Source organism: Quercus lobata, chromosome 10 (genome assembly GCF_001633185.2).
Source record: "Quercus lobata isolate SW786 chromosome 10, ValleyOak3.0 Primary Assembly, whole genome shotgun sequence".
In the NCBI taxonomy this organism is placed as follows: Eukaryota; Viridiplantae; Streptophyta; class Magnoliopsida; order Fagales; family Fagaceae; genus Quercus; species Quercus lobata.
In genome coordinates, this window is record NC_044913.1 from 10,115,080 (window position 1) to 10,138,337 (window position 23,258).

Consider the following 23,258-nt stretch of genomic DNA (forward strand, 5'->3'; position numbering starts at 1 on the left):
CTTACATCAAACCCACCTAAATACAGGGTTACTAAATGCTGAATTACAAGCAAATTTGGCACGGAATAAAGCCAATTAAATGGTTGAATAAATTCAACCTTACAATACCTTACATTATATTACATATTTACACTATATTTCATTGCAACATCAATTTTCTTGATTTCTTTTTATTGATTTTTTTCTTTTTTTCACATGCAACAACTACCATTCACTCTCATATGCACTATCCTTAAGTCATCTTCTTATGTCACTCTCTTACCTCATCAACCACTATTATAATCTCGTTTACAACACTGTTTCCATACAATATCCTGCTGTCACTGTTCAAATTTGTTTTCACGAGTCCCACAAATGTGTTTCTTTTGGTTATAAATTGTTGGCCTTTACATGTCTCAGACTTCAATTATGCTTTACTCCAAAATGGGCATGCTCAAGCTTCCATTGGTGGTTTTAATTTGCTCGGTTTTTTCTCTTTTGAGTTTCATAGCACTCTGTGATGCCTCAGAGCTCACTGTGAAGTTCTTGAAGACTCCCCATGCATTCTCAAATCTCAACTCAACCACATTTGTCTTTGAAGTTCTTTTGGGCGGGAGTGGCGCTTGCACCAATTGTAATATCACTTGCAAGGTACGTTAATCTCTAGCAATAATTTGAGCTAGTTTTACTTGGCTTTTGTTTTGGGTACTCTGCTCTCTCTCTCTTTCTCCCTCATGAGTTTATATGTTTCATGGATCTTAAGTTAATGCAATGAGTTAGCTTCCATTCTATAAGGATGTAATGAGCTTGAATTTTCTTTTTGAGTTTAGACTAATCAAGAAAACAATTTGGAATTCAGTTTATTCATATTTACATATTTTTGTATTTTTCTTTAGTTGATAAGATTATTATAATGAATGATTACTCATATTCATCCTGGTGCCAAGCTAAATTATTGGAATTTTTTTTGCTTTGTGTATGTGTTTTGCTTTCCAACTCAATGGTAAGTGGGAAGTGAAGAAGCTGCATCATGGTTTTATTTATTGGGAAAACTTTGGTTTTTCTCTTGATGTTCATTTGGCTTGTTCCACAAAATAATAGGTTAATAAACTTGTTGGTGCAGTTGGATGATGGCTTTGGCCGCATTAATGCTTCTCAATGTGAAAATGGGACGGTTTTGTGTGAAGGCTTGCAGGATGGAAATCATAAATTTGAGGTTTGCCCCAACGGGACTCAAGGAGTTGGCTGCAGTAGCTATAACTGGACTGTTGGTTAAGAATCTCCCTTTTATTCTTTTTCTAATTGCTATTATATTTTCTTCAAATAAGACCTTCTTGCTTGAAAGTCTTCGACAGTTGTCTATGAAGAAATGTTTCCCATCCCATGCGCTTATATTGTGTTCTTCTTTAGTACCCAATTACTAATTTAACAAAACCCATCTACTCAATTTTAAATTTTGTATGAACTGCATGTATTTTACCTTTCTATTTTCATTCTGAAGACTTAAACACGCCCCACATTGAAGGTTAGTTTGAGACTTTATGATGTAACAATCCAGTTTAGCTTTTCTTGCATTCATGCTGACTGATATTTTGTCTGTACACTTAGCTGATTCATATTATACCTTAACTTTGCAGATACAGTCCCGCCAACGGCAAATATCACCGCGTCAACTGATTTCACAAATGCTCTGAATGTCTCTATAAATATATCTTTCAGTGAGTCCTGTACTGGTGGACCAAGTTTTGTATGTTCGTCTGTGAATGCTTGCAATGTGAGTAGGTGGCTAACAAACACGTAAAAAAGCCTTTAAATTGATTTTATGTTCTCTCTTTGATTCTTGCATTATCCTAGTCTTTTGCGGTTTTTTGGTTGATTTGTCTCAACCTTTCTATTATTGAAGTATGGCTTTGGTTGATTTGAGAAAGATAAAATGGAGTTCTCTCTAGTGTAATGGAGTCCACATACAACAAGCAATAATGGTGGATTATCTCCCTAGTCAAGGATTTATTATCAAATCTTTTAAATAAAAACATTTTATAATAACACTGCTTGAAACACTTATCAATGTATGATATAATTATCTTTTTAAAATTTTTGAATCACTGGCAAATGTGTTGAAATTCCTCATATGGAACTGTCCACCATGTTAATTGTGTAGATGTGTAAATTGAATTCCATACTCTAGGTTCTCTGACTAGTTATGCTGTCTAGACTAAATAATAAACCGAATTTTAACATTTTCATCACTTTTGGAAAACTCTTTACAGCTTTTGGTCTACGGTGATGGCAACGTTATACCAACCTCGCTCAAAACTCTACAGCCAAACCTCCAATATTCTGTCCTTGTGAATTTATCATCCACTGCTCAGTATGGGCGAGTGATTTTGGTAATGGATAAGAATTTTTGTACTGACAGTGCAGGGAACAAATTTGAAAGAAACAAGAATTCTAATTTCACTCTGCATTTCGGTGAGTAGTTTTTATTTCAGGAAGAGTTATAAGTGTGACATGTCCTTTCATATCTATTCTTGTTTTTATCTAATTGATTTTGGCAATTTTTATCATATTAAAATGAATAATTTGGACTGTTTGTGTAGCTGACCTTGTCTAATTTGATTGATTATTGTTGTTGTTGTTGTTGTTGTTGTTGTTGTTGCTGCTGCTGCTGCTGCTGCTGTTGTCAATATGTGTTCTTTACATGCTCTGTTCATTAATTCTACAGATAGACGAAGTATGGTTGTCAACTTAACTACTCATGTTCCCGAAAGGCAACTTGACGTTAATGGTGAAACTAGACTGGTGCGAGCAACTAATAATTGTGTTAAACTAAGGATCTGTTTGACCTTTCTAGTGCCAGTTCTCAACTCATCTGCAGAAATTTTAAAATCTCTTGAACCGAAAATTTTATATTCTCTCCCAATGAGTCGGGGCAAGCTTCTTCCTCTGAATGTCAGTAAAGATGATCCTGGGCATCGCAGATTTGAATTTATGGTCAGATGGTTCTAACTAACTTATTTTATTTTTCAGCAATGAGAATAGAAGTTGGTTCATAGGTTAGGAGCCTGTTTAGCTGTCCTATGAATTTGGAATGGCTCATTTATTTATTTATTTTATAATATGTAATGCACATCATCATCTTGAATGGGGTCACTTGGAAACATTGGAGCCATTAATTGTATTGGGAAAGTTAAATCATTTTCAAAATACTTACATGGTTGCACATCTTGAACTTTCCCCTAATATAAAATGCAAAAGGGTATTCATTGTCACATAGTCATTATTGTACATCATATATACACACTACAAGCTTCATGTTTGAAATGTAGACTTCCTTAAAAAATATGAATATTGCATTTGAAATTGTGGACGTAGTGTGTACAAAGTGTACATTATGTGTGTGTGAGAGAACATTTATAGCTATTTATATCTCTAGGACCTATTTTTCTCATACCTTTTCTTGCTTATTAATTTTCACTCGCTACTTTCAGGTTGCTGGATGTATATCTGGCATGGCTATAGTCACAATAAGAATTGATGAAAACTCTATAATAAACAGACAAGGGATTCCAGTTTCCCAAGCTGATCTTATTACTTTCCTATTTGGTACGATTGACAATAGTTTACAAGTGTTACAAGGAGAAAATAAATCATTTGTTTGTGGAAAGCTTAAGGTGTATCAAAAAAAGAAAAAAAAGAAAAGAAAAAAAAAGAGATTATATGCAATTAGGAAAGCTTTATATTTAAATGTGTATTTGTTGGGTGTTTCCTCCTGATAGATATAATTGTGACCTTCAGATTCTTTGAGGCCTACTGTAATGTTGATTACACCTTCAGATTCTCTGATGCCTGATATAAGGTTAAGTACACCCCCTTCTCTGGGGCCTGATGTAAATTTGACTACTCTGTACCACATGAGGACAAGAGAACACAACATCTCTGTGTGGATAAAATTCATGGAGCCTGTAGTTGACTTCGACCATTCTAAAATATCAATCACAGGAGGGGAATTAGTGAGGCAAGTCATTTCTGGTTACCTTTGTGTCTATATATATTAACCAGTACATGAACACATACATCACATACACAATGAACCCACACACAATTGAGAAACCATGATGATGACCTTTTTACATACCATTTGGGTTCTTGATGGAAATACCATTTCAATAAGTATGGCATATTTACTCTTGACATCTTTTCATTTTTGTTCCTTTCCAATGATAGTTATTACCATTTTCAGCTTTGAAGGAGAAGAAAGTAAAAGAAAATATGCTGTAGTGATAAGAGCATTCCATGACCACGATATTGTATCTGTCAGTGTTCCTGAAAATGTAACTCACGATGTTGCTGGAAACAAAAATCAAGCTTCCAAAATTCTACTAGTAAGGCCATGTAAGGGTTCTCACTCTTATCCTTGTTGTCAGCTCAATTGTAGTCCAACAACTCCATAGATGACACTTTTAAGCTCTTTAATTTTCTTATTTATTTACTGATGTAAGGTTAAACATATATATACAGATTCTGTGCCCAAAATATCTACTGTAATTTTAGTATTTGCAACTACTTCATTTGTGGCGACATCTATTGCTGCCGGGCTGCTTACGGCTTCAATTGCAAGCCTTTCCTCTATCGGGACATTTTCTCCACCATTTTCTTCTCTTCCTGATCCTGCGAGTAATCTTTTTGTATGATATCTAACTCATTTGAACTGTTATTTCATTAATTGATTATTTATTTATACCATGATTATATGTAGCCTTTTGACAATCAAGAAAAATAATTAGAAATACTGTGGAACAAATTGACCCTTTTCCTCCTGTAAAAATAATTTTCCTTGATATTTTATACATAAAATCAATATATATACATATGTATAAAAGTAGAGTCCTCATGTGAAAAAACATGAGGTTTTGCCAAGTGACACATTCTATGCGAAGAGAATTGAAATATTCAAATACCACATTAGAGACAAGAACAAATTAATTATTAACTTTTTGTTTCATTTAGTTTGATGTTTCAAGACTTTTCTAATTAACAAATAAATATTCTTTGTATCATTTGGTTCAATGTTTCAAAACCTTTTGTTCCTCACACATACACACAATACTCTTTGCATTTTAATTCACCATGTTCACCTCTTGCACTTCTACCCCTTTATATATCTACCCATGACCCTGCACTACTGGAGCTAGGAATTTAACTCATTTGAACTGTTATCTCATTAATTGATTATTTAGTTATACCATGATTATATGTAGCCTTTTGACAATCAAGAAAAATAATTAGAAATATTGTGGAACAAAGTGACCCCTTTCCTCTTGTAAAAATAACTTTCCTTGATATTTTGTACATAAAATCAATTAATATCAATATATATATATATATATATCTAGATATATATAAAAGCAGAGCCCTCACGTGAGAAAACATGAGGTTTTGCCAAGTGACGCATTCTATGCAAAGAGAATTGAAATATTCAAGTGCCAAATCAAAGACAAGAACAAATTAAATATTGACTTTTTGTTTCATTTAGTTCAATGTTTCAAGACTTTTCTAATTAAAAAATAAATATTCTTTGTATCATTTGGTTCAATGTTTCAAGACTTTTTGTTCCTCACACATACACACAATACTCTTTGCATTTTAATTCACCATGTTCACCTCTTGCACTTTTACCCCTTTATATATCTACCCATGGCCCTTCATGCCATCCCATGTCAAATACACACAAACCAAAAATGATGTTATTTACCATTAATCTTTCGACAATACCTACCTTTCTCTAACATTGTTGTCTCATCTAATTCTAACCCATATGAATTGGTTACAACCAAGGAATGGGGGCTTGCATTTTATATTGAATGACAACAGCAATTACGATTTTGATGTAAAGGTTGAACGTTATGGATTTGTGGGTTTTGTAAATGATGTGATTAACTGTGAGTGTTTGGGATATATATATATATTTTAGAATTAAGGAGAAAGAGAAAGATACATTATATATCAACTTTTATTCTATAATATTCCTCTAAAGTGTTTTTTTCCCCCCTTCTTATTACTTCAATTGAATAATTATAATGGATCTGTGTGTACAATTTATAATTGCTGCTTTCTATGATGAACTCATTTCTAATAAAGCTCTATAACAATTACGCTATAATACATATATAGCATTTTCTAAAACCATCTTATATAAAACATTACAACATTATCCATGCATTGCACGGGTAACTTATTAGTTTAATATATAATTCAGCTCTCTTAATATTTTCATTGTTTTGAGACTTTTGACCATGTTATTCTAATATTGGCAATTTGGATGAGAGAGAGAGAGAGAGAGAGAGAGAGAGGAAGACTTCACCAAACCTTATATATGGTTTTTGGTGGGTAGATTAGTGTAACATACTATCATTTAAGTATCCTATAAAAATAACTTATCAAACCTTATGAACTGCATCATTCTTGTAGAACTAACTAGCATTTTTCCTTTTCTCTTTCATACAGAGAATGGCAGGCCATATTCAGGTTTTTGCATTATCTAGATGGTTGGGAGTACCACTACCAGTGGGGTATTATGAATTTTCAAGGGGTATGCAATGGAGCATTCCCTACTTCAGGCTTCCCTGGGAAACTGGGCGCACTCACTCAAGTGCTCCTGCCAACTCACATCCCATTAGGTCTAAAATTCATGATTCAGGAATTTTCTCGAGTGTGCACCATAAGGCTATTCCCAAATCCAAGTTTTTGAATGCAGATGAATATAAACAACTCGTTCAGGTTTGAAACTTCTACTTTTTTTTTGTGATTTTCTTTTGACTTCTTTAATCATACAATGAATAAAATTTGTGATAGAATGCATTGTACACCTGCAGAATAGTGGACCAGACCCTGTTTCAAACGGGTAAGTTATGAGGCCTCTTATTTCTATCTATTACATGCACTTGCATATGGATTTTAGAGACATAGTAAAAAAAGGAAATATTCAATTCAGATTTTTTTTTTGCTCAAAAAATATTTAATATAAATTAGAAAAACTATGAAAGTGATAAAGGAATATTTTGTCAATTTTAAAAGAACTATTGAATGGAAATTAAATAATTATGGGAATGGACCATTTGTTATGCTAGTTATTTAGAGGTAGAATTTTGTGTAGGTTCTATGAAAAATTAAAACTATTCATGCTTTGAATTATTTCAAATTATTGATCAAACCAAAAGGACAAACTTGATACTTAATTCCCTATTATTCATTTTTGTTTAATTCGAGAATTCATCATTTGGATTTTGAAGTGCCATAAACATACTCATTTATTTTTTAGTGTAATATCTTACTAGATTTTGTCTCGTGTAGGTGGGAGGATTTTAGTAGAACCATGTTTTGGTTAGCCATAATTGGCGGCACTTTAATACTACTGCATGCTTTACTCCTTGCCATCCTAAAATTCAAGAAGCAAAGGCAGAGGGGTTATGGAGTACTCGCATTCCCAAGATTTGAAATATTACTTGTTAATCTTGCAGTGCCTAGTATTTGTGAGGCATCTGCTGCTCTAATTAGAGGTAACTTGAAAGCTTTTTTCCTTCCCCAACATATGAATCCTTAAATATGCATTTATCATGAAAACTTTGAGTTTCAAAAGATAATTATGCTGCTGGATTTTGTTTTACTAATTGCAAACCCCATGTTAGCTTCTTTAAACTCATTACTTATATTGAATTCATTAATTAAGGAATTGCCTATTTCTCATTATGATATGCCATAGAATGAGCTATGTTTTTCTTTTTATTACTTTCTTATCGAGTAATTTTTTCTACACTACTTTCCAAATATGTGATGGAATTGTGGCCATGTTCTTGTCTTGTTCAGATATGTCTTATGGACTTAATAATTATCATATTGGATGGCAACATAATTGATCTAAATTCCCATCTACTCACATATTTAAGCATTGCAATACAGCTAATGTTTCACACTGTTTGCACGTTAACTCAAATCACTTCTCCGTGCATGACAACATTCATAGGCATAGTTATCTGACTGCATCATATCAGAGTTATGCAAATGTGTATCTAGAACCAAATTCACATTTTCTGCACATTTACATGCTCTTTATCATTGGTTTAATGCTAAAACTTCAAGAACTACATAACTACATGGCCTAATCTTTTCTCACTTTTGTAAATTAAGGAGGAACGACATCAGGGATTGTAGTTGGCACTTTGATTCTGGTTGCTGTGTCTTTTCTACTGCTGAACTTGCTCTGGTTCCTTTCTACGGGTATTACATTTGCAAAGCGAGTTCTATACAAAGAAGATAATCAAATGATTCAAGCAGGACGTGGAAATCCCAGAATAGCCCAAGTAACTTTGGGTCCTGGTAATGAAGGCCAGTGGACATTGAACAGGAAACAAAACTTTGATTGCCTAACCATGCTAGTGCCTCTATTCGAAGATTTAAGAGGCCCCATTCTCTCTATCACTGCCCCTGATGACGAAGCTGGAGAGGGTTCTGGCGGCACTAACTTGGCTCCACTGAGTTCAGCACAAAGTATGTCCCGTTCAACTAGGTCGAGTCATATTCCCTCGACAAGATCAAGTACCGTAGCAACTCCGGCAGTCCCATTGACATCCAGCACAAGTGCTCATACACATGGTGATTATCAGATCATTTCCCGTGATGACAAAAATGAAGAGGTAGAGGTTTCTGGGGGTAGTGTTCCTACACATGCAAAAGCATCTTCTATCCAAAATCTATTTATGCAACTCAGAATATACTACACATTGATTGAGTCCGTGAGACGCGTTTTGCTAGGGGCAATGGGAGGTGCCTATAAGAATACTTGGTCTTCTACGATTCCCGTTATAATCTTGTTATGCATCACTTCTTTGCAGCTCTTCTTCCTTGTTCTCGAAAAGTCATTTATTAAGAGACGAGTTCAATTGGTTGAGATAATCTCAGTTGCCAGTGAAGTATGTTTATTTGCTCTCTTTTTGGTTCTCGTGGACAAGGAATTGTCACCCAAGCAAGAGACTATAGTTGGAGTGTCCATGCTTGTACTTTTCCTGATGGGATTTTTACCACAAATTGTGAATGAATTGTATGCTTTGCGCAGACAGATAAAGCACCTAGACACAGCTGAAAAGCGTTTTCGAACTGGTTTGAGGATAGCTTCATTTGGAATTCTTCTATTTTTCATCTCACAGGATTCTTTGGAAAAGCTAGATTTTTTTGGGGATAATAAGCCTAATGACATTGGTGGCCAAGGAGGTGAAGAGCCGACTAATGACACTGGTGGCCAAGGGGGAAAAGAGTCAACTAATGACACTGGTGGCCAAGGGGATGAAGATACTAATGCAACTGAAAGGAACAAGAACTCTAGGAGAAGGAACAAGAACCCTAAGAACAGGAACAGGAACAAGAACAGGAACTCAGAAACTACTGTGCCAGAAAAATCTTAGTTAAACCAACTAGTAAAGGCTGTTACAAACTGTTTAGGGATTGCCTGAGATAATTTGAAGATGGCAGCCAACAATGTGACCTATTAGAATTGTTATTTGATTTATTAGGTGTTATCTTAGTTGCTTAATAAGTTGTTATTCGATAAGCATGTGTGTAAGGCTTCTATAAAAGCCAATGAACATAATATTGGATTATCAGAATGTTTGTGAGAAAAATCAAACTTATATATATGCTTGTTAGGAGGTCCTGGTAACCCCTTAACCATAAAATTTCTTTGACATTTACTTTTCATGTTTCTCTCTTTTCCTCACCATATCCAGATCCCCACATGGGAAAAAAAAAGGTGCAGCTTATGCCCAAGGTGGTCATAACAAAAGAGAGAGGAGAGAGAATGTTTCAATAATCTATATATCTATATATATATATATATATATATATATCTAAGCTGAAGAGTAGCAATTATTGTTGCTACATTCCTGTTGAGCCACCTCATCTGCCACATCATTAGTCTTTTTCATATTTATTTTTTAAATTTAATTTTTTTTACAATATTAACTATATAAATATATTTACTTTACAAATTCATTTTAGGCGGTTTTAAATTTAAATATTATTTTTCCCTTTTATCTTCCTTATTTTGGCTCTTTTTTTCTTTTCATCATCTTATTATAAATTTGCCACTCGATCTCTTCATTCTATGCATATTTTTCCTATACAAAAAAGGCTCTCTCTCTCTCTCAAATTTTTTTTTTTCACTTTTTGTTGGATTTTTTTTTCCTTGCATTTCAACCTTAGATTGATGAATGTTTGTGTTTTTTAGAATTCTACTTTTGATTGCTTATAACTGAAAAATGAAATCAATGAAGAATAAAAAATATTTTTAAAAAATTTTCTATAAAAAATGTATTCACAAAGGTCTTGCTTAATCATTGATGTTAGAAAAGATATAACTTGATAGCTACCTATAGGAGGATCTCCAACTAGAGGTTTGTACCCTTACTGTCTTGTTTTGACTAATTCATATGTGTTTTTTAATGCAAATACAACACTAAATACTTTTAATGAATGGTGTTTGTTGTTGTTGGTTTTTAGACCCCTTAAAACCAATTGATTTAACCTAGGTAATTAGCCAAGTTGTTACTTAGTCCAATTTAACAAGTCTAGATTATCACAATAACAAAGATCAAATCAAGCAAAGCAGCAAAAAATAAATAACACAAGATATGATCACCTAAGAAACCAAACCGGTAAAAACCTGGGGAGGATTTGACCTAGCTATCCTTAAGGTAAACTTGAATCCACTATCTTGAAAGAATCGAAGTTCATACAATAAAACTTACAAGCCCCCACACTCGACTTCTTATTGCTACCAACCAGTAGAACTTTCTGACACGACCACGTGCAAGCTCCAAATCCATGGAGGATTCACCACCAGATACAAGCACATCCACTTGTGTTTTCTTTAACCTTCAATGGCAGCAACTGAGTTGATCATCAAGGTGTAGATAAATTTTCTCCTTGAAAACCCTAAGTTTGTGTAAAGGAAAACTCCTCTAGATCTCACAAGAGATTTACACAAACCGCAAATATGAGCAACACTAAAACGTGGCTAGGGTTTGCCTTTTATACTTAGGACAAATAAGAAACCCTAAAAATGTTTTAAAACAACTAGGGCTGAGTTAGAAAATTCTGCAGAAAATTATTCTGCTCGAGCTTCGATCGATCGAGCCTGTCTTTCGATCGATCGAGCCAGGCCGAAAGGCACAACAAATAAGAAACCCTAAAAACGTTTTAAAACAACTACGGCTGAGTTGGAAAATTCTGCAGAAAATTATTATGCCCGAGCTTCGATCGATCGAGCCTGTCTTTCGATCGATCGAGCCAAGCCGAAAGGCACAATGCTTTCCTGCTTTAACTCGATTCCAACTTTACATAAATGCATAACTTTGAGCTAGACTAAAACACTTCTAAGCACATTGTTTTGATCATGGTTTGCCAACAATATAAATTAGAGTTCTAAATACATAAAATCCTAAGTCTTTAGAACCTAACAGTTGTTGATCTAATTTGGAAAAAAATTCATATTATAATATGTTATAGTTTGTGTTTGAAAGCTTGGATTTGTGTGAAAACACAAGATTTTGTTTCGACCCCCAAATAAAAATTACGACTAGATTGCTTTTACTCTTACTTAATCAAAGTGCGGAACAAGAATAAATGTGCACAATGAACCGTTACTTCTCTAGTGTATAAACATGAACAACAAACAATAAAAGTAAAGTACAAGATTAAGGGAAGAGAGATGCAACCACAAGATAACGCCAAGACATGTTATCGAAGAGGAAACCGAAGACCTCCGCGAAAAACCTCTCCGCCGCCCTCCAAGTGGTAAATCGATCCACTAGAGAATAATGTTGGAGTACATGAATAACAAAAGACCCTCCAAGCCTAATCTATCCAATGTACTTGAACCCTCTAAGCTCCTACTACCAACTGACTTGACGAAGCCTTGTCTTCTCTAGCTCTCCGGATCACACAATATGCCCGATTGCATCCGCCAAGCCTCATCGGCTTCTTTTGGCAAATCCCTAAAGCTTCCCAAGCTCCAAAACACTCTTTACACTATGATTAGGTGTGGGTTGTGTTTGGGTACAAATCTGCTCTTAAGGTATGACAATGAGAGAGGGAAGGAGAAGAGGCTAGAATGATTTCTCACTAGGGATGAGTAGTTTTTTCTCTAAAAGATGGGTGTGTATGTTGTAGAAAACCTATCTAGGGTTTTTCTCTCTGAATGACCTCCTTACAATTATGGGTAATGAGGGTATATTTATAGTATGGGTGAAGGGTAAGAAAGTAACACTTAAAAATTCTCCAGGTAGAGAGTTTCGTGAGTATCTCACGAGCCGCGAGACACCCACGAAACTCTCTACCTGGAGAATTTTTAAGTGTGACTTTATTACCCTTCACCCATACCAAAAATATACCCTCATTACCCTCCCCTAGGCTGGTATGACTCTTCAGCTTCCAGCATGTGCTTCTCACGTGACTCTTTTGTAGGTTAGCTTCTCGTGAGCTTCTCGTAAAATCCACTTGTTCTTCAATTCATGCTCGATTCTTCACCAACTTAATACTAAACTCAATACAATAAAATCCCACAAAATACAAGGGAAAAAATTAAAGCAATTACAACACTTTTTATCATGGAATAAAGCCAACATAAAACATAGTTGTAAATCACAACTTTACAATCTCTCCCTTTGGCTATTCCGTGACAAAACACCCTATAATAGACTCTAGACTTAAACATGAGTTTGGGAACAATGGCAAAACTCAATCACACCTAAATTTAGAAGCTGTGATGAACTTGGAACATATATACCTGTAACCTGAAACACTTGCACAAAACACATTAGACCCTCAAGGTAAAGCAAGTAATAAAAGGACAAGTATAATGTAACAAGTGAATTGTGATCAAGTAAACATGATGTGAAACAAGTGAGCAACTTGATCAAACACAAAATAGTAATGTAAGGTTGAATTTAATCAACCATTTTGTTGGCTTTATTCCATGTCAATTTGCTTGTAATTCAGCATTTAGAAACCTTGTATTTAGGTAGGAATCATATAAGGATAGTGGGTGAAAGAGTGTGAAGAAAAGCTCAAGAGTGTGTACTCAAGCAGGGCCTCGCAACTGGATCTCGTGATTGGCGAGTCACCAAAAGAGGCGCATGTGTGAAGCATGTAGGGGAGCTGAAGAGTCACGCCAGCTGGAGCACTACACGATAAAACTTCCAGTCTGGCCAGGCAATTAGCTTGCGACTCAAATTCGCGACTCATTCCAGTCGCGAGCCCGAGTTACCAAACAGCTTTGCTTGTTACAAACTTGACCTTTCACATTCCAAACACACACCAGTATAAATACCCTTATGCCCACATATTGTAGAAAGTTTCTAGAGAGAATTTTGAGTGAGAAACCCTAGAAAAAAACAAGATTGACTCATTCACAATCTTCATCCTTTGATTCTCCAAATTCCTCTACTCTCATCCTATCCATTGTTACATCCTTGAGAGGTACATTAGCCAAATCTTTATCTCACCATACTCATATTTGTGAGAAGGCTTTTTGGTGCTTGGGAAGTAGTTAGGAAGGGACCAATTGATTTTGGTTGATGCAATGGGCTAATTGTAGGATTCGGTAAACTAGAGAAGACAAAGGTTTAGCATAACCTCGTTGGAGCAAGAAGCTTGGAGGGCTTAAGTACACTAGGTAGATTAGGCTTGGAGGGTCTTCTACTGTTTATGTATCCCAACTTTATTCTCTAGTAGATTATTGACCGCTTGGAGGGCGGTAAAGAGGTTTCATGTCGAAGACTTCAGTTTCCTCTTTGATAACACATCGCTATGTTGTCCTTTTTTTTGCATCTCCCTTCCCTTAATCTTTACCATTTAATTACTGCTGTGGCTATGATTATTTTTGGTTTAGATTTTTTTATCAATTCTATTTTAGCTTATTTTCATATTCCGCACATACATTGTTTGATAATAAGCTTGAATTGGTAATTTGTAATTTGGGGGTCTAAATGTTTATAGGTGTTCTACACATTTTTTGAACATTCAAGTAATATGGAAATGACCACAATGATTATATAGCAAAGCAAATGATCATCCAAACATGCAATCAATAAAGCACAATTGCATAAGGATAAATGCATGTCCAACACAAAAACAAGATGTAATGAGAGCAACAAAGCATAGATACTGAATGTAACTTAAAGCACCATAAAGCAACGAGAAAACAAGTATAAGGTAAAACAAGACAAAACAAGTTTTTCTAAAAAAAAAAGAGAAAGTTTTAGAATTTGAGGCAAACATCATTGATGCTTAGCATGAGGCAATCCTTCTTCTTCTACAACGCCTCCTCATCAATTCAAACCAACCACTTTTGGGAAAAGCTGCTTGATCATTCTCTCCAGCAATTCAAGCTTTGAGCCACCCCATCCTCTAGAGAAAAATAGTGGGCTTATCTTAAATGCACCATAAACATGGCCCAACACATTATGGAGCGTTCCAACATTAACGATGACCATCTTGAGAGAAATCAACAAACTCAATCTCCAAAAATACAACAAAATGTATTTTTGGCGATGAATATTAGCAAGGATATATTTTTCCTCACCAAAAAGTAATATATGGCGACGAAATATGAATTTCGTCACCAATTATAAGAAATTAATAACACTTTGGTGACAAAAAATTAAATTTCATTGCCAATTATATAATGAAATAAGGGTGCCAAAGGGAAAAAGTGGGTGCAAAATTATATAATCTATGGCAACAAAATATTTCGTCACTAAAAGTTTAACGTTATCTTTCGTCGCACTAAAAGAAACCACTTAAATCATGGAACAGTATTGGTGACGAAACGAATTTCATTGCTAAAAGGTAACCAATAGCAACGAAACCGATTTTGTCGCTTAAACAATTGCTTAAAACCTTCTTTTAGAAGCCTGTTTGGTCACTCTCATTTTTCAAAAACATACACTTTCACTCTTTCTCCCACTTTGCACTCTCTCTTCCCCATACACCGTTGCTAAGCCATCAACTCACCTCAGCTCTCTCTCGTCGTTCAATCTCTCTTGGCCACAAGTTGCTGTTAAGCCACATCACTGCCTCCCTCATCATCGGCTCACCTCGCCTCGCCACTACCGCTCCACCTTTCCCCATCATGCCCCTCAAATCTGCCGCTCCTTTTTCCGCCAACTATTCCTTTGTTTTACTCCATGAAAATAGGTTTGGATTCTTGGTTTAATCTTTCTATTCCTTTGTTTTTCTAGCTGATTGGATACATTTTTGTTTAATAATTGATTTTTTTAACTTTTTGTTCCAGCTTAAAAACTTGTGGAATGTCACAAAGGCCACTGCCTTTCCTGCTGCATGCAAAGTCTCTACCCCCCTCTGCTGCTAACTGTAGATGTAATTCACTTTTACATCTCTCTTCTTTTTCTTGTTTTGAATGGAATTCATTTTTGGGAAAGAAGTATTTTTTTTCCCCTTAGATTTTGAAACTTTTTTTCTTGGAAAATTAGTATCTAATTTTTGTGAGGGGTTTTGTTGTTTTGCAGTGTCTTTGACTTTGGTATGTTTTGAATCTTGTTACTATGCTCTAGATTTGTTTTTTCTTTCTAAATGTAAATATATATATATATAGTTTTTTTTCAATTGATACTTGTTGCATTCTGGATTTGGTATATGATCTATTAAAAATTAATATAGAAGAAGAAAAATATATAAACACATGTAGCCACAAGAGCATAGATAAAAGAATTTGGGTATAAGTGAACTAGAGCTCAATTCAACTTTTCGGCTCAATGCGGTTATTGCTCTCTAATTATTAATTAAAGCCTAGCAGGCACATTTGCTTCAACTAATAATTTTGCAAAGAGGTTTTGAGGTTTTGAGGCTTCTATCACTCTCTATCTTCTTCTTTTGTCATTGATTTTCCTTGGAAAATGGTGTGGCAATCAAAGGATCCTCCTAGAGTAGCATTCTTTTCTTGGATTGTTGCCGTAGGTAAGATCTTAACTATGAATAATCTTTGTAAGGGGCATATTGTAGTGGTAGAGTGGTGCTTTATGTGTAAAATGTGTAGGGAATTGGTGGATCATCTTCTTCTTCATTGTCCTATAGCATATAAGTTGTGGTGTATGGTTTTTTGTTTGTTTGGTATACATTGGGTTATGTTGTATAAAGTTAGTGAGGTGTATGTTCTTGGTAGGGGAAGTTTGGTAAACATCGAAATATAGGTTTATGGGGTGATAGGCCAATAATGTATTGACCCCTTGTGATAAATTAACCAATTAATTAGTCAAGTTGATTAATTAATCAGATTAACATACAATATGCATGGCAATATAAACAAATCATCAATTAAACTAAATGCAGCAGAAATTAAATTTGACACGGGTGATTTGTTTTCGAATGGGGAAAACCAACACGGCAAAAACCCCATCGAGTGATTCTAAGGTCACCACTCCCGAGAATCCACTATTATCACAACAAGTAGTTACAAGTAAAGGAATCCCAATACCTTATACCAACCTACAGTTGAACCCTTACCCCAATACCCAATTGGACTTGTTCTGTAGTGACAATCTCTCCTTTCAATGCACAGCTCCCAATATGTGACTAACCAATAGATGCGCGGATCCCAGTACGTGACTTAATCACCAACTTGAGAAAGATGATGGTTGCAAAGTTCTTCAATTCATTACACGATGAAGATCAAGAAGCTCCTTGGTCACAAAACCCTATGGTGTACAAACATAGCAGCTTCTTCAAGAGAAAGATGAACTAGGGAAAATTCTGTCTTCAATCACAATTTGCATGAATAAAACTTTGCCTCACACTTGTGCAACCCTAGACGGCCCTTAAAATAATCCTTATATATGTTTAGGGTTGTGAAAAAAGAAAGCCCAAACATACACCCACGAATTGAATGAAAAACAGCTCTGAAAACTGAGTTTCATAAACCTCGATAGATAGCTATCTATCGAGCTAGCTGTTGAGCCACAGGCTAAAACAGCTTTTAAACTTCAATAGATGCTAGCTGTCGAGCCACAGGCTAAAACAGCTTTTAAACTTTGATAGATGCTAGTTGTCAAGCTTTAAAATCTAGCACTTTCTCACTTGATTCTTGGATAGACTTGCATGGCTTTAACACTTGAACTTGAAACCTTATTCCTTGAAGTATTAAACACATCCTAGATCTACTCAATTACAAGTACAGTGCATTTTGTCAAAGGATATGCCAATTACATAAAATAGTGACATATGTTCCTAACATTGAATCACATATGTCCTAACATGGAGGTTTGTACTGCATTGTTTGTTTTGGTGCTTATGGCGGGAGTAGAATGCTAGGTGCTTTGAGGATTGTGAACGGTCTATTCTTGACATTAAGTTTTTCTTTTTCTATACTCTCCTTGAGTGGAGTTTAGTTTTTCCTTCCTATTCTTGTTTTTCTCTCCCCGATCTTATAGATCATTATAATCTGGGTGATTTATGCCACTGTAGTACACTTCCAGTGTACTTGGTTGGTTTTTTTAATCAAATTTCTTACCTTACTTATCCAAAAAATAAAAATAAAAATTTGCAAACAAATGAAAGCATCTTAGATTAAGATCACAGAGTTTGGATGTTGGCATTTATATTGCTTCCACGTCCTATAATGTCTTTTGCTGGACACTTGTGTCTTTACCTCTGTCACACTGCATTTGTAGTATTTAATTCTCAACCTATATAGGTTGAGTTAAGTCTGCACCTAACTTAGCTTAACCTAGGATCCTTGTTCAGCTTGGCTAATTAAAGATGAAATTTAAGGTTGGTCCTATCCTATACATTCAGGCTGACTTCTAGAGTTTTTGCCCTGGTGATTCTAACACTAGTTTTGTAACACCCCAAAAACAAAGGAAAAAAAAAAAAAAAAAGTTTGGCAATATATTTTAAATGAGGATATTTTTGTAAAATTTTCCCCTTAAGATATTTTAAATGTGCATATTGTTCCACAACACCCCCCTCTCTTATCACCATACAGTAGACCCCTCCATCTCTTAATTCACTCTTTCTCTTCCTACTTTAGTAGCCGACACACTCCATAGCCATCTCCACCTTTCTCTCTTGGTGATTTCTTCCTTGCAATCTTATATGAAGGCTCTAGATTTTCCCTTGTATACTTGACTATCATAAAAAGAAAGGTAATTTTCATGTTCTTTTGATAGTTTAGTTTAAATATGCATGTTTGTTATTAATGGTGGATCCCAGTGATTTTTAGTTAATAGGACTACTTGGAGTTTTGTTTAATTTAACATGGAAGGTGGTCTTGGATGGATGGCCGAAAATCTCAAGTTAGGTTGTGAGTTTTAATTCATAGCATCTATGGGTTTGGGTTTTGTGTTATATTTTCATAAAATTAGTTTGATGCTTAGCCATTTATTTTGATGAATGGTAAGGAGGTTTTGAAAACTAAATTTGAGGGTTGGGCTTTCTTGAACGACTTTTGTTGTTCTTGTGATTGTGAATTTTTTAATTAAAAAATTCAATTGATTTTAAAAGTGGGTTTCTTTGCATCTTTGAGTGGTTTTGTGACATGTAAAAATGAGTGTAGCTATGTGGATAGTAGATGAAAATGTAACTATAGAATTGTTTAAATGATGTAGGCATGTCAAGTGTTTGACGGATGACCTCAATGAGTTATGAGGTTGCATTTGCTTGACTTGTGGTTATGGTATGGAAATAAAAGGTTTTAGTTGTGTTATAGCCCTATGAGTTTCTTGTATGCTTGCTTGGTTCCCATTTGGGTAGGGGTACTTGTCTTGGGATGGTCAAGTTAGGCTTTAGGGCCTTAGGTTTGATTTTTGAGAGGATCCTTTCCTATTTATGGAGACAAATATGATAGTGTAATTTGCAGTAGGCCTTGTTATTAATAGGCTTGATACTTGTGTTTTTAGGTTCCAAGTTACTTGGTGATGGACCTAGTAACTTGATTGGTTGAATGTGGTGCTCAGTTGAGGTAAACTTGGTTTGGACTGTTGAGGTAAGTGACTTCTTAATGGGATTTTCTAAAAGGAATCATTATTGTACTCAATTATTTTATGCTTAAAACCATTTTGGAACATTATTTAAAAACTCACTTAGTGTATAAAACACTTGTGAATGTTTAGACCCCCAAATACAAATTTTCCAAAATAAGCTTATATTCAAACAATATATATGTAGAATATGAAATATAAGCAATACCCAAATTAGCAAACTACTTTAAGCCATTAATTAATCACAACTAGTAGAAATTAAAAGATAAGAGTAAGGGAAAGAGAGATGCAAACAGAAGATAATACTGGCACGTGTTATTGAAAAGGAAACGGAACAACTCGGCGAAAAACCTCTCTGCCACCATCCAAGCGGTAAACGATCTACTAGAAAATTAGTTGGGATACATGAATAACAGTAGACCCTCCAAGCCTAATCTACCCAATGCACCTAAACTATGTCTTCTCTAGCTTTCCAAATCCCGCAATTAGCCCATTACATCAACCAATATGAATTGATTTTCTCTTGAACTGCTTCCCAAACACCAAGAACCTTCTCACTACTCTAAATTTGGTGAGGTAAGGATTTGGTTTATAATCCTCTCATCGGTATGACAATGGAGAGGGTGAAAGTAGAAGAATTTGAAGAATCAAATATATAAGATTGTGAATGAATTAATCTTGTTTTTCTCTAGGGTTTCTCTCTCAAAATTCTCTCTGGAAGCTCTCTACATTTTGTGGGTATAAGGGTATTTATAGTAGGGTATGAGATGGAGTCTGAAAAGTCATTTTTTAGTAAAACAGGGTGCATTAGCAAGTCACTTAGTGACTGGGATGAGTCGCGAGTTCCAGTTGCTAGTTACGAGACTAAGCTAGATTGTACTTTTTGTCCTGTAGTGATCTAGCTGGCCTGACTCTTTGTTAGGGACATTTTATGTAATTGACTAATCCTTTGAGAAAATGCACTTTACTTGTAATTGGGTAGATCTATGATAGGTTTAAGACTTTAAGAAACATGTTGTTTAAGTCAAGTGTTAAAACCATGAAGATCTAACCAAGAAATAAGTAAAGAAGAGTTGTTCATTAAAGCTCAACAAAAGTCTCAACAAAATCCTTTCTATCGAGATTTAATGTAAAAGCTCGACACAAGCTGTTTCTGTTAAGACTTACGAAATCAGAAATTCTAGATTTGATTTTAGGCCCATGCTTGTATATTTGTATAAGGTTTCTTTTCTCACAATCCTAGACGTATATAAGGATTATTTTTGAAGGCCGTTATTGTAAAGTTGTGATTTACAACTATTTTGTTTTGGTTTTAATTCCGTGCCAAATTTGATTGTAATTATGTTCAATTTTTTGCACCTTATATTTTATGTGGGATTTCATTGTAAGGGTTATATGTGAGAGAGAGTGTGAAGACTCAAGGCAATTGAAGACCAAAGAAGTTTTCACGGGTAACTTGCAAGTAGCCTTCCTACGAAGTGAAGCATATGCCCAGCACATGACTAGAATGCGAAGAGTCATGACAGCTGGTTTTTGCGAGTGTCTTTCAGGTAAGGCCTTCTCGCGAGATACCCGCAAAACATTCTATTTTGCTATTTTTTCATATCTGATAAACCTTATCTCTAACCACACTATATATACCCACATTACCCACATATGTTGAGGAGTGCTTTTAGAGAGAAAATCCTAGCCACAACCTTTGAAAGTTAGAGATTGTCATACCCACAATACTCTACACAATCCATTGTGGTTTTCCTCAACCCCTACCTCTCCATTTCCAAATTCTTGAAAGGTTGATAGCCCAAACACTTACCATACCCATCTTGAGTGTAAAGTGAGGTTCTAGTGCTGCTGGGAAGTATTGGAAGAAGCAATATATTTGGTGGATGCAATCAGGCTGAATTGCATGATCCGGAGAGCTAGAGAAGACAAGGCTTGGTGAAGTCAGTTGGTAGCAGGAGCTTGGAGGGCTCGAGTACATAGGGTAGACTAGGCTTGGAGGGTCTTTTGTTATTCGTGTACTCCAACATATTCTCTAGTGAATCGATTTACCACTTGGAGGGCGGTGGAAAGGTTTTACATCGAGTTCTTTGGTTTCCTCTTCGATAACACATCAGCGTGTTATCTTGTATTTGCATTCTTCTTCCCTACTCTGTTAGTTTTCATTTTATTGCTATGATTTAATGAATATGGCTTACAATTGTTATTTTGTTTATCCGCTCGCATTTACTCTATTCCACACTTAAGTTAAGTTAGAGTAAATCAACCAAGCCATAATTTTGAATTTAGGAGTCTAAATAGCTCTTGTGTTTTCACACATATTCGAGCTTTCAGTTATACATAGAGAACACATTTAGAAAGTGCCTTATTTCATTATTCTCTCTGAAGAAGCTACTATGTCTTTAAGTCAAGGGTTTTGTGACCAAGGAGCTTCCTGATCTTCATTGTTAATGAACTAAAGAACTTGCAGCCAAAAACCTCTTTAAGTTGTTGGAGTTAGTCACGTACTAGGATCAGTGCATCATTGGTTAATTATGTACTAGGATTCGTACATTGAATGGAAAGATTGCCGCTACAATACAAGTCCAATTGGGTATTGGGATAAAGGTTCAATTGTAAATTGGTATTTTGGGATAGGCCAAAGGGTTTGGTAAAATTCCTTATACTTGTAACCGCTTATAATTGATAATAGAGGATTCTTAGGATTGGTGACCTTAAAATCACCCGATGGGGTTTTGTCACTATGGTTTTCCCCATTCATAAACAAATCACATGTGTCAAATTTATTTTCTGTTGCTTTTAGATAATTTGGTGATTTGTTATTGTTAGGACATATGTGGGAATTGTTAGAGACATATGTGATGTAAATTGGCTAATCTTTTGACAAAACGCACTTTACTTGTAATTGGGTAGATCTAGGATGGGTTTAGTACTTCAAGAAACAAGTGTTCAAGTTTAGTATTGAAGCCATGCAAGTCTGACCAAGAAACAAGCGAAGAAGTGTTGTTCATTGAAACTTGACAGATATCTCAATAGAATCCTTTCTATCGAGGTTTAACGTTGAAGCTCGACAGAAGCTGAATCTGTTGAGAATTACGAAATTAGAATTTTTAAATCTAATTTCACGCATATCCATAATTATTTGTATAGGGTTTCTTTTCTCACAGCCCCAAACATATATAAGGATTATTTTAAGGGTCGTCACTAGTTATGCAAAAGGTTGTTGCAATTATTGAGACACGCATATTGTGACCAAAGACATTCTTGCCCTAGTTCATCATATTCTTTGTAGAAGCTACTACGTCTTTGTGCCAAAGGTTTTGTAACCAATGAGTTTCTTGATCTTCATTTAAAATTCAGCACTTTCTCACTTGATTCTTGGATAGACTTGCATGGCTTTAACACTTGAACTTGAAAGAAGGTTTCTTGAAGTATTAAACACATCCTAGATCTACCCAAATACAAGTAAAGTGTATTTTGTCAAAGGATTAGCCAATTACATAAAATAGTGACATATGTTCCTAATAAGTGAATCACATATGTCCTAACAAGTTTGTTTTTTTACCCTAAACTTTGCAAACCATTTTATTTTTCATCCTTCTGTTTATGTCTGTTAATTTATGTCATACTTGGCCTAATGGAATGTTGACATGGTATCTGACTTGGACTAAATTATTTTATATAAAAAAAAAAAAATAGACATGTGGCAAAGAAGTATTGGTACCCTAATAACAATTATTTAAAAGGAAAGAATTACCCCCACACCTTTAATGATCCTTTAGGCCTCCACTAATCCACTTCACCCCTCCTAGCCATGCTTTCTCTCCTCCACCACCCAATTTCTCTCTCTAAAACCCCATCACATTCCTCCTTCAATGTCTTCTTTAGTTCTTTACCTTTACTTACTCTTCGAGTCCAAAATGCTATCCGACTCGACACTAAGTTCTGCATAAACCCATCAAACGACAACCCACCCAAAGCCCTAAAGGTTCAGCTCACAGAGTCTCCGAATTATAGCAAATAATCTACTGCCAAGCCTCTAGAACCCATAAGCTTCAAGAGCAAGACTTCCTTAACAACTGATGGGTTTGAGAGGTTTGATAAATATGAAATTAGTATATTTGTGAACAGCAATAGTGGGTCCTTGTCAAATTATAATTTTGATTTGGGTTTTGATAGTTATGGCAAAGTTAAGAGTGGGATAGTGGAACCCAAGTTTAGGATGAGCTTAGC

At 35.1% G+C, this 23,258-nt stretch overlaps 1 protein-coding gene across 1 annotated transcript; it reads left to right on the forward strand.

Moving 5' to 3' along the window:
* Window positions 1-399: 399 nt before the first annotated feature.
* On the forward strand, window positions 400-9,666 carry LOC115966041. The gene is made up of 13 exons (XM_031085380.1): window positions 400-630; window positions 1,103-1,250; window positions 1,617-1,753; window positions 2,250-2,451; window positions 2,705-2,973; window positions 3,471-3,585; window positions 3,778-3,997; window positions 4,223-4,374; window positions 4,501-4,667; window positions 6,487-6,759; window positions 6,855-6,883; window positions 7,333-7,538; window positions 8,167-9,666. Exons 1-13 carry the CDS (start codon window positions 409-411, stop codon window positions 9,435-9,437), a joined length of 3,411 nt encoding a protein of 1,136 aa, XP_030941240.1. The 5' UTR covers window positions 400-408; the 3' UTR covers window positions 9,438-9,666.
* Window positions 9,667-23,258: the final 13,592 nt, after the last annotated feature.

Excerpts from the sequence above, each read along its gene's own strand:
- LOC115966041 (XM_031085380.1), top strand. The coding sequence starts at position 409 with ATGCTTTACTCCAAAATGGGCATGCTCAAGCTTCCATTGGTGGTTTTA. Across the intron at positions 1,251-1,616 it reads TAGCTATAACTGGACTGTTG|ATACAGTCCCGCCAACGGCA; the intron begins GTTAAGAATCTC and ends TTAACTTTGCAG. Across the intron at positions 1,754-2,249 it reads CGTCTGTGAATGCTTGCAAT|CTTTTGGTCTACGGTGATGG; the intron begins GTGAGTAGGTGG and ends AACTCTTTACAG.